The sequence below is a fragment of the Balaenoptera physalus genome (genome assembly GCF_965194825.1).
Source record: "Balaenoptera physalus genome assembly, chromosome: 11".
Taxonomy (NCBI): domain Eukaryota; kingdom Metazoa; phylum Chordata; class Mammalia; order Artiodactyla; family Balaenopteridae; genus Balaenoptera; species Balaenoptera physalus.
In genome coordinates, this window is record NC_138896.1 from 14,264,928 (window position 1) to 14,276,291 (window position 11,364).

Consider the following 11,364-nt stretch of genomic DNA (forward strand, 5'->3'; position numbering starts at 1 on the left):
CGGGCAGATATTACTAAATTTACTACTGTGGTGTTTAGCTAAATGTAAAAATATCAAAAAGTACCCCCAGATGCTCAGAAACACAGCTGTCATTTTGTCTTCTTTATATGGTCCTAGAATCCTGACTGGCTACATCTACAGAAAAGTAGACCATGATGTCGGGACCATGAAGAATCAACACAGGCTTAAATACAACTGTTTACTTTTAGTTTGGTTTGGATGAAGTGGCCAGTATTTATGACATTAATCAGTCTGGAATTCTAGGGTGACATCATCTCTTCCAATATGCTGGCTCTGTTCTGGCCATCTGGGGTACTCTCTCACTTTTCCCAGGGCCTTGAGCATGTGCTTTCCAGAGCACTTACACTTCTGTGCCGTGTTCTTCTGATTATCTTGTCCATCTCCACTCCAGACCATCCGTGCTTAAAAACCTTCATATCCTCACTGCTTCACACCTTGCTCAACACAAAATGAGCACACAGGAAATATTCAGTGAATAAATGTTTGCCAAAAAAAAATCAAAGAAATTTAAAAGTTATTATTTAATTGATAAACTTCCTGTTCCAGTATGGCTGAGTAAACTCCAACTGGCCCGTCTTTCTACAGAAAACAACTGTAAACTCTGGACACACACACACACACACACACCCCCAAGAAATCTCCTAGGCCACTAGATTTCACTGGTGAACTCTATCAAACATTTAAGAAGAAATGACATCAGTGTCACACAAATTCTTTCAGGAAATAAAGGAGGAAGGAACATTTCCCAACTCGTTTTATGAGGCCAGCACAACCTTAATGCTAAAACCTAAAGATATTACCAAAAAAGAAAAACAAACTCCATGAACTGATAAATTTCGTTCATGATCAGAATGCATTTGGCTATCCTCACGTGTTTGACGTGTACAAATAGTGCTTCTAGCAAATTTACATAAAGTATTTCTTACTGATTTGTCAGAGAAGAAAAATTACTAATTTTAAGATTTGTATTTTAGGGCTTCCCTGGTGGCGCAGTGGTTAAGAATCCGCCTGCCAATACAGGGCACATGGGTTCGAGCCCTGGTCCGGGAAGATCCCACATGCCGCAGAGCAACTAAGCCCATGTGCCACAACTACTGAGCCTGAGCTCTAGAGCCCATGCTCCGCAATGATAGAAGCCACCGCAATGAGAAGCCTGCGCACCTCAACGAAGAGTAGCCCCCGCTCACCACAACTAGAGAAAGCCCGTGCACAGCAACGAAGACCCAACGGAGCCAAAGATAAATAAATTTATTAAAAAAACAAAAAAAAAGATTTGTATTTTAGTATCCACCGGACGGGCCTGTACAATTTTGTGGAAATTAACTCCAAAATGTAATGGAATTGGCCTCCTGTATCACCAATTTCAGTCCATCCAGATTTATCCATCAGTGGTTTGAAAATGGAAATAGACTATATAGCACAGGGAACTATACTCCATATTTTGTAATAACCTATAAGGGAAAAGAATCTAAAAAAGGATGTATGTATATCTGAATCACTTTGTTGTACACTTGAAACACAACAGTGTAAATCAACTGTACTTCAATTAAAAAAGAAACAGGCAACCCCCGCCTCAAAAAAAAAGAATCTAATTGGATCTCCTTGCCCCTTTTTGGAAAAACCTGTTCATCCCAGGCCAATTTGCAGGCCAGTTTCCTGCTCTAATTAATATATTTGATGGGACAGTAATGGACAGGCTGTTCTTCAGTTGGGTGCACACCCCTAATCCAATCAGCTATTGCTGGAGGGGGTCGGGTAGCAGGAAATACGGTGGCCGAGGGCTGGCTCATCAGCAGGGCCTGTGGGAGGGGAGGTTTTCCTTAGAAGGGGTCGTGGGCACAGCAGACACCATCACTGTTCAGCACGGTAGCTGTGGTGAGTCGTGGCAGCCTCCTTATCGTATTTTCTACATATTCTTCAAGAAAACAGTTCATCTCCTTATTAATCATGGGACACCACCACCGTGGTCACTACTAGTGCAGCACTAGCCGCCAGTCTACATTTCTTCTTTCTGTGGCAGGTGTAGGATGATTAAATCGCTATCATCCGTGGTTCTTCCTCACTTTTCTGAGGTATATGGAATACTGCTTCTTCCTCAAAAGACAGATAATTCACTTTCAATGAGGTCTGCACTCCACTTACCAGGAAAGGTCTAGACGAGGCACAAGAAAAATGGTGATGCTTTGGGTTCTGGGATCCGGAGTGTGTCTTGCTAAGGGAAGATTTATGACGCTGAACCAAAGTCCTTAGAAAATGCCAAGGAAAAAGACTGAGAAAATCAAGTCCAGGTGGCAAGTCCAGAGGGCAGAACAAGGTCAAAAACAGGAGACAATCCAAGGATCAGGTATCGAGCAGAACTAGAACAGATGGAAGGTGATGTGAGCACTGCTGAGTGTGCCTTTGCTTGCTTTTATGGATGCACCAGGTGGCGCAGGGTGGGTAATGCTGGCCTAAGGGCACATGATTGAGGGGGACATTCAGGAAAAGTCTGTTCCTTCTCCTTCTCCATTTACCCCTGGTTAAGTTTTCTTGTCTCCGGTCTCTGGAGAGTCATTCCAACTCTCCTCCATCGCCTTGGAACCATTTACTTTCTGCTGTGATTACTTCCTCCTGCCTACCTCAGACTCTCCAATTCCTCTAATAACCTGGAGTTCAGTGGGGCATGGTTTGGGCCCTTTAACCAGCTTGCTTTAAAGAACACAGCCCGGAAAAAAAAAGAAAAAGAAAGAAAGAAAGAACACAGCCTGGAAGGTGAATTTAGCATCTGCCTTGCGGGTTACTGAACCTGTTCCTTCAGAATGTGCATGCTTGGGGATCAAGAAGAGCGAGCTTTGTGTCCTCCCCAGGGAAACCCTGCTCCTGCATGCCACTATGCCACAGAGCTGCTTTCTCTGCCCACCCACTCCCGAGCCTGTTCATCTGCCAAGTAGAGGCAGCCGTTAACAAGGTCACTTGTTATCACCTCTCTGATTCGCTCCCATGTCATCTTAGAAACTCACGCCCCATTCTTCCAGTTGGGTAATCCACATGGTAACAAGTGATATCTCCACACGTGCTGCATATACCACACGTGGCCTGAAAAACACATACACACAGCTCTATAGGCAAATACGATGCCACTGATAATTCCAAATAGGAGAAGGTGCCTTGATTGGCTCAACTGACCCCGAGGCCATTAAAATGTCATTGTTCCCAAGGAAAACGTTTTTAAGGTCAATCCACGGTTGCCCTACTCACAAATGACCAAGTCTGAACCCGTATCTCCACCTGAGACAACTTTTCTTGTTACGCAACCCAGAATACCTGCGATGTCACTGACCCAAGGGCGATTTCTAAGGGTGGGGTGAGCGTGAGGGCTTGGGGCTGTTCCCAGAATCCCTATCTGGGATGCGTTTACAAATGGTGATCGGTCCAGGGTGCCTGAAATCTTATTAGCACTGCATGATGGGAGCATTGAAGCAAAATGGGCTTCTGTGGACTGGCACGGGAGCCAAGCTCACTCTTTTAGTACAAACTATAATCTTATTCATAATTTTGGGGCTATTCCTAGAATGTACATTCTATCTATTAAAATGCTTTGTAAAATAGAAGCCTATTGTTGATAAAGCATCAGCTATTACCTAAAACACTCACTTTTCAGAACCAATATTTTCTCCCTGAGAAAAAATTTTTTCTGCTGCTTCTGAGGTCTCTGTTATTTGGTACTATTCCAACAGCCCTCAACTCTGAAATGTTTACACTAGCTAAACATACACAACTTACAAAGAACTGGCCACTTCACCCGGAATTTCCACCTATTCACTTAATCAGTTGCAACATTGAAGCAGGCATTACCTTGGTCAAGGCTATACTTCAATTCAAGAAGTATTTAACTGTTTACCAGTGGCTAAATGCTGACTCAGGATCAAGGGAATTGTTTATTGAGTACACAGTGTTTGCAACACATGGGACAGATTTAAACTGGACAGAGAAAAACCCCATCACAAAAGTGCTTCAGGTTACCACTGATCATAAAATGGCAGGTAAAATCATTTCTGCCATGAACTGATTGTGGTGACTTCTCTCTTTATTAACATGAACAGAAATATCATCCAGCCCTCTAACACAGAGTATAGGGGTAGAGCGTTCCGCAGGAGTTTAGAACTTACGTCAACACAAGCCTTTCTCAACCAACCAAGTAGTATTTCCTGAGTACCTACAGCAGAGGAGATACAGGTACTAAGAGACGCGTTGACCTTTTGAATAAGCAATTTCAATTGTTTTTCTTATTCAAGTAACTCAGGATCCACAGTAACTCCATCTAATGAGCCACCAAAGGAACTGCAAGTTGAACTAAACTGATGTCCACCACAAAATCCTTTTTCTCTTGAACTCTATAAAGTCTCCTTTCTCTGTGCATCTAACTAAATAGCTACCTGTAAATAGAGTACACATAGCAACAATATACACCCACATATATTTTTCCACATCTGTTATCTTATTTAAGAGCAAGGGGTTTTGGAGTCAGAACTGAGTTCCATTTGTGACTGTCATAGTAAGTAAATGTGACCTTGTGTAAATCACTTAAGCTCTCTGGGTCTCCGTTTTCTCATCTCTAAAATGGGATTCATAACAGAAATTGGGTAATTATAAGGATTAAAGGAGCTAATATTAGCAAATTTCTTAGCACAGGGAGTACATAATCCATGAATCGTAGATTTAATTATTATTCTTTAATAATTGTCCCAACCTTTGTAAGTCTACCAGGCACTTATAATTATCTCTGTTGAACAGATGAGATTAAGTAATTTATCCAGGGTTCAACAATTCAGCAGTGGCAGCTCCAGGGCTTCTGATGCCAGGCCCCAAGACTCCCACCATCACCCCCAGTCAACCTTATAGACTTTTACAGAATGGGCTGCACTGTCCAGCACAAGAAGAGAATTTTCCTTGGTGAAGGTCAGTGCCACAGGATGGGAAAGACCGTGGGTGATGATGGGCTTCAGTACTGGAAACTCCTCAGGTTTTCCTAAGCATAGGACAGCCTGACTAGAAGTATCGGCAACAATCACGTTCCCCTGGTGATCAAAGGTCACAGCGGAGGCGGTTATTTTGGAGGGGAAAAAGAGGCTCAGCCCAAAGGCATCCACCTGGCCGATGAGCTGCATACTTGCGCTGAACACCTTCACCGTGGTGCTGCAGGCCCCGGTCCCCACAGCCAGGGGGTGCTCTAGGATCGCAATGGCCCCGGTGAGCCAGGACACCGCCACCCCCCGGGGATAGCACAGGTGAGTCTGCAACCGTTCAGTTCTCCGGAGGACCCCTTCTGGAAAGTCGACTTCCAGGAGGTGCAGGGACCCCGCCTCCGCATCAGTTACCATGACCCCATTCTGAGGGGTGGTCTCCACACCCCAAGGCAAGGAGAACTGGCCTCCGATGACAAGCTTGATCTGGCCAAAGAAGTCAAACACTTTGATGGAGCGGTCGCCGGCGTCGGTGACAACCACATGGCAGTCGTTGGTGACGGTGACGTCAAGTGGGTACCTAATGTCCTGAGCAGCGTCCCCCTTCTCTCCAAACTGATGGGCACATCCTCCCCCAGCGTCAAAGATCTTGACACGCCTCCTGCCGTCGTGCACCACCACGACTCGCCCCGTCTTAGGACACAGCGCCAGCCCAGTGGGGTTGACCAGGGTCCCCCAGCCTCCGAAGGCGTGGTGGCAGGTGAGGACCCCGGGGGCGGAGGGGGCGGCGCGGGGGGCGGCTGGCGCCGGGCGCAGCGCGGAGCCCAGGAGCTCCAGGAGGTGCAGCACCGGCAGGCAGTCGCTGGTGTCGCAGCCCCTGCAGGCTCGCCGGCAGAAGGGGCACTCGAGGGCCAGCGTCCGCGGGTGCGCCAGGGCGGCCACGCAGGCCAGGCAGACCACGTGGCCGCAGGGCAGGTTGCGCGGGCGCCGCTGCTGGCGGTGGCCGAACCGCTCAAAGCACACCTTGCACTCGAGCAGGCTGATCTCGGCCTCGCGCACCAGCTCCCGCAGCGCCCGCCCGCTCCCGGAGGCCTCGGCACCCATCGCGCGGCCTGAAGCGCTCCCGCCGCGCCGGCAGCCTGCGGAGCTGTACGCTGCCCCCGCGCCGCCCAGGGTCACGGTCACGGGGCGGGGCGCTGGTCCTGACGTCGGCGGCGGCCGGCCGCTCGGCCGAGACCTGCTGCCCCCTGGTGGGCACTGCATCCTGAGGGCCTGACAGTGGACATTGACAAGCTGTATCCACAGCGCGTGGTCAGACCTGTAATCTTCACAACGGTCATGGATGAATTATCTTCAATTTACACTTGAGGAAACATACATATTGAGGACAAGCGGGTTGCTCCCTGGTACCCAGCAGAGTGCCCTGCAGTTTCCCGTCGGCAGCGCTGGGTGATGGGGCCTGGGGCTGGCCAGGCATGAAACCTGGTCTCAGAGCTCACGGTGCTTATGATCTGACTGGGAAAACACAGACGTACAAGGGAAATTAAAATCCAAGGGGGTGAGGCAGGTGCACGTACTTCTTTTGGGTCTTCTATCACTCTCGGAGTACAGTAGATGCTTCATGACTACTTGTAAAATGAATTTATGTATGAATGAAGCAATGTTATAGGAAAATATATGCAATCCAGTAGATGAATTTGTGTCAGAGGCGGGGACTATGGCTGGGAATGTCTTCCAGAGAAATTAATATGAAAGAAGAAAGCTGTTAGTTAATAATAAACTTACTCCATGCCTGCCCTCTTTTAAGTGGTTTCCATAGGTTATCTTATTTAAACCACATGACAATCCTACTAGGTGTGTTACTTTCATCACCCATTTTCTACCATAGTGTTTGTAGAGGTTAAGTTTCTTACCCAGGGTCACATGGCTAGGAAGTGGCCAGGCTGGGATTTGAAGCCAGGCAGTCTGACTGCAGAGCCCACACTCTTAACTATCCCAGTCTTTTCAAACTTGGTTGCACATGGTAAATACCTGGGTCTCATCCTCCAAAGATTAATTTGTCCAGGGTGTGGGCTGGGCAGCTGGGATTTTTCTAAAGCTCCCTAGGGGCTTATCATGTGCAGCCAAGTTTGAGAACCACTGTGATATGACAGTCCCACACATGACAGCAGGTTAAATTCTTTCCACCTCAATCAATATGGAAAGCACAGAGAATCTACAATATGTTCAAAGATCCTCAAACAGGAGATAGCACAATCTCTCTCAGGAATCGCGGTGGTACTACAAGCAGTCACTTTCAGGAGTCTCCCCTCAGTGGATCACATGAACATTGTCTTTGGCAAAACCACTTATCAGATCACTTCTCCTCATTTAGAGATAATTACTGTGATCATTCACCCTCTTATTGGCTAGACTTCTGAGAAAACAAGGGATTTTTATCCCATTAAATCCCCTGGAGGAAGCTTTAATGTAAGACAAGAAAGAACATTTTCTTATGCAGTGTTACAAGATTCAAAGATTATCTGTGTATTGGGACACAGTAACCAACTTAATATTATAATTTCAGACTACAATACATTTTCATTCCAAATAGAAATTACTTTCTGAAGTAATCCTTAAGTCAAGAAAAACATTCAGGAAATCTAAATTCCATCTAAAAATGGAATATTTTTAGAATTAGTACTAAAAGAGATATAATGAGAGCCATGTATAGAATATTAAATTTTCTAGTAGCCACATTTTAAAAAGGAAAAAGAAACTAGTAAAATGAATTTAATTGCATAATTTAATCCAAAATATCCCAAATGATATCCTTATGACATGTAATCACTGTAAAAACTATTAATGAGGGCTTCCCTGGTGGCGCAGTGGTTGAGAATCTGCCTGCCAATGCAGGGGACGCGGGTTCGAGCCCTGGTCTGGGAAGATCCCACATGCCGCGGAGCGGCTGGGCCCTTGAGCCGCAATTGCTGAGCCTGCGCGTCTGGAGCCTGTGCTCCGCAACAAGAGAGGCCACGACAGTGAGAGGCCCGCGCATCGCGATGAAGAGTGGCCCCCGCTTGCCGCAACTGGAGAAAGTGCTCGCACAGAAACGAAGACCCAACACAGCCATGAATAGATAAATAAATAAATTTTAAAAAAATTATTAGGGCTTCCCTGGTGGCGCAATGGTTGAGAATCTGCCTGCCAATGCAGGGGACACGGGTTCGAGCCCTGGTCTGGGAAGATCCCACATGCCACGGAGCAACTGGGCCCGTGAGCCACAACTACTGAGCCTGCGCGTCTGGAGCCTGTGCTCCGCAACAAGAGAGGCCGCAATGGTGAGAGGCCCGCGCACCGCAATGAAGAGTGGCCCCCGCTTGCCACAACTAGAGAAAGCCCTCGCGCAGAAATGAAGACCCAACACAGCCATAAAAATAAATAAAAAATAAATAAATTTTAAAAAAAGAAAAAAAAATTATTAATGAGATATTTTACTTTTTTTTTTTTTTTTGGTACTAAGTAAAGTCCAGTGTGTATTTCAAACTCACAGCACATCCTAATTCAGTTCAGTAACCACGTGCAGCTGGCGGTTACTGCGGGGAACAGTTAAGAGATCTAGACCAAGCCTGTGATTAATTACCTTCTCAAGATGCTTTTCATACGGATTTCACTGATGCTTGATGTGCTTCTAACTTGTCTCTGCTCCAACATTGTTTTAAAACGAATCCAAAGACCCCCAACTCATTGCTGTGACGGAGCTTCTACCCCACCCCTCAGCGACGTCTTGCCAGTGAGCGTGATTCTCAGTAGAGAGGAGCTCTGCTTGCTGAGTAGCCTGCCTTCTTCTTCTTGATCCTGTGCTGTCCCCGTGCGGCAACCAGTAGTACTGCACCAAGAGGCTGGCGGCGTTTAGCGAGGTAAACCAGACAAATCTGCAATAAATACGACTCACTTAAGAATGTTCACAGTCATCGCTCTGCCACTTGGTAGTTAGCACAGTGGTTCTGGAAAGCATTGTGGCACATACACCGACAATCCACCCTGACGATTTGCTGTCAAGACTCTAATTGGTAAATTTAAAGTATGGAAATGTAACTTTGTGGCGTTTGATCAGAGTCAAAGCTTTCTCAGTGACACAAAGCTTCGGAACTAAACACAAGTAGGTTTGCGTCTTTCACAGCTGAGGATCCCCACATTCTAGCTGGGCATCGTTAGCAATCATTTTCTTCACTGTTTGCTGCCTCTCCATGGAGTTAAACACAAATGCTGTTCCAGCGTTCCTGTCAACCCAACCCACACCCTCCCTCCCTTTTCACTTGTCCTTTTTCTACTTTACCAAGTGTATAGAGTCCAGTTTCCCTTTTTATCCAATCTTAAAATTGCTCTTTATCTTCATCCTTTCTTTCCTTTTCTGAAGACAGAAACTAAGTTCTAGGAGAGCAGGAACCATATCTGCAGTGCCTAGCGCATGCCTGGTACACAGCAGGAGCCCAATACATGTTTTTTAAATGGATGAACTAATGACTACTTAAAAGAATACTACTTACAGGCAGCAAACCCCAATGTTATACCTTTCCTTTGATGATTCTCTAGTATTTATAGGAAGTATTGTTAGGAAAATAGCACTTGCTTATCTCTAGAGTCAATGTTGAAAGGTTTCTCAAACACCTTATATAGTGCAATCCTCGTCGCATATATACACACGCTGATTAATAAAAGAAATGCCCTGGGGACTTCACTGGTGGCCCAGTGGTAAAGAATCTGCCTTCCAATGCAGGGGACGTGGGTTCGATCCCTGGTCAGGTAACTAAGATCCCACATGCCACAGGGCAACTAAGCCCACGCGCCACAACTACTGAGCTCGTGCGCCTCAGCTGGAGAGCCCACGCGCCCTGGAACCTGCACGCCACAACTAGAGAAGAGAAAACCCACACGCCACAACTAGAGAGAAGCCCACGCACCACAACGAAGATCCCGCGTGCCGCAACTAAGACCCATCACAGCCAAAAATAAATTAAAAAAAAAAGAAGCGATGCCCCGAGTCTTAACTCTAACATTCTGAGTTTCCTATGAAGAATCGTCCCTCCTCCACGGCAAAGTCTCCATGGATTTCCTCTGTGCTTCCCTCCAATACTTCTTACTTAGAGGGTCCTGGAATAGCACGACCATCTCTTCCTCCTTCCACCTAGAACAAGCCCTGAGGTCTGTGGAGGCAAAGGATTTGAAGAATAGATCTTGTGGTCAGTGGCTGACTCCTGTGCAAAGGACCACGCCGCAGAGGGGGGGAAATGGAGACCCAGCTCAGGGTGGTTACAGCAGAGATGAGGGGGCGGAGGGCGACAGGCTGAGGAGTCTGGGGGAGGGAGTTAGTGCTTAGGCACATGGACTGCTGGTTTTGCAAGTGTGGGAAGACATGCCACATACAAGCAGTTGAGAAGGAATCCCAGAACGAGTCCAACGACACAGTTACATCCCAGATTGTACCTGACAATGACGAGAGGAAGGAAGAGAGCAAGCCACATAGAATAGAAGCATCTCAGTCCGGGAGGAGAGGTGCAACCTTTGAACAGAGAAGGAGCAAAAACTGTAGGCGCTTTAGCATGGGCTTGTGAGCTCACAGGAGCAAAAGCTTGCTACCATTACGAACCTGAATCCCTCCTGGTTTGGTGAGTTTTGAGTTTCAGGCAGCCTCCGGGCACCTCCTTAACAGGCAGATCTCCATCACCTGTGTGGTTCCTTGGACCCAACCTGGGTTCTGGTCTCCAGGTTTGCTCTCCCCTAAGGGCACCTGGTCTTCCAGCACCCACTCTGACCACCTATCTAATTTCATAACTTGTGCCCCACGTGCTTGGCTTCAGGGGTGAGGGATTTGGTGGGGAGGGGAAAGTGGTGCAGGCTCGAAGGTTTTGAGCACACACAGAAAAATGAGCTGGAGATGTATGGTTGCAAATGAGAAGCTGGAGATTTCAAAGTTTCTGAAATTTTCATAAACACACAATGAAATAATTTTTATAATACGCGCCATCCTATTAACATGAGCTAAACAATCTAAATCATTTAAATATTAGGTAGTGCGGTAAAAGAAGAATGTCTGATTTAACAAAATGTGATTTTTAATGAAAAACTGAAAAGTTTTGAATCTAAACTTTCATAATGAACAGACATGAATCCAGCCCTAAGTACACTGCACTTCGTAAGACTTTATCATTTAAACAAGATTAAATTACAAGAAACAAAAAACTGCCAAACACAGAAAACAACTTTGAAAAATAATTTCTTTTTACAGTTTGGGAAAAATATTTTTTCCATATAGTTTGGTTAATTTCATTAATTTAAAAATTTATTTCTTCATTCTGTCACATATAAAATTATATAAGGAGAAAAAATGTGAAAAGGAGTGCTAGGATTGAGTACAGTA

At 46.0% G+C, this 11,364-nt stretch overlaps 1 protein-coding gene and 1 long non-coding RNA gene across 4 annotated transcripts in view; one reads left to right on the top strand and one right to left on the bottom strand.

Moving 5' to 3' along the window:
• Positions 1 to 4,714: 4,714 nt before the first annotated feature.
• Positions 4,715 to 10,938, bottom strand: NHLRC1 (NHL repeat containing E3 ubiquitin protein ligase 1). Of its 3 annotated transcripts, XM_082415215.1 has the most exons (4): positions 10,594 to 10,938; positions 9,996 to 10,150; positions 8,587 to 8,878; positions 4,715 to 6,479 (listed from the first exon to the last, which is right to left on the bottom strand). In XM_082415215.1, the coding sequence occupies exon 4, from the start codon at positions 6,225 to 6,227 to the stop codon at positions 4,881 to 4,883; it is 1,347 nt and encodes a 448-aa protein (XP_082271341.1). In that variant the 5' UTR covers positions 6,228 to 6,479; positions 8,587 to 8,878; positions 9,996 to 10,150; positions 10,594 to 10,938; the 3' UTR covers positions 4,715 to 4,880. The 3 variants fall into 3 exon arrangements, with proteins under 3 accessions (XP_082271341.1, XP_082271340.1, XP_082271339.1); XM_082415214.1 differs by having other exon boundaries at positions 10,002 to 10,938; XM_082415213.1 differs by having other exon boundaries at positions 9,996 to 10,938.
• LOC309638875 overlaps positions 6,489 to 11,364 on the top strand; it is a 93,475-nt gene continuing 88,599 nt past the window's right edge. The window contains exon 1 of the long non-coding RNA XR_014251377.1: positions 6,489 to 8,041. This is a non-coding gene — a long non-coding RNA (uncharacterized lncRNA). The remainder of the gene's footprint in view (positions 8,042 to 11,364) is intronic.

Bases quoted from the DNA above. Each gene is read 5' to 3' on its own strand.
- NHLRC1 (XM_082415215.1), bottom strand. From the start codon at position 6,227: ATGCAGTGCCCACCAGGGGGCAGCAGGTCTCGGCCGAGCGGCCGGCCG.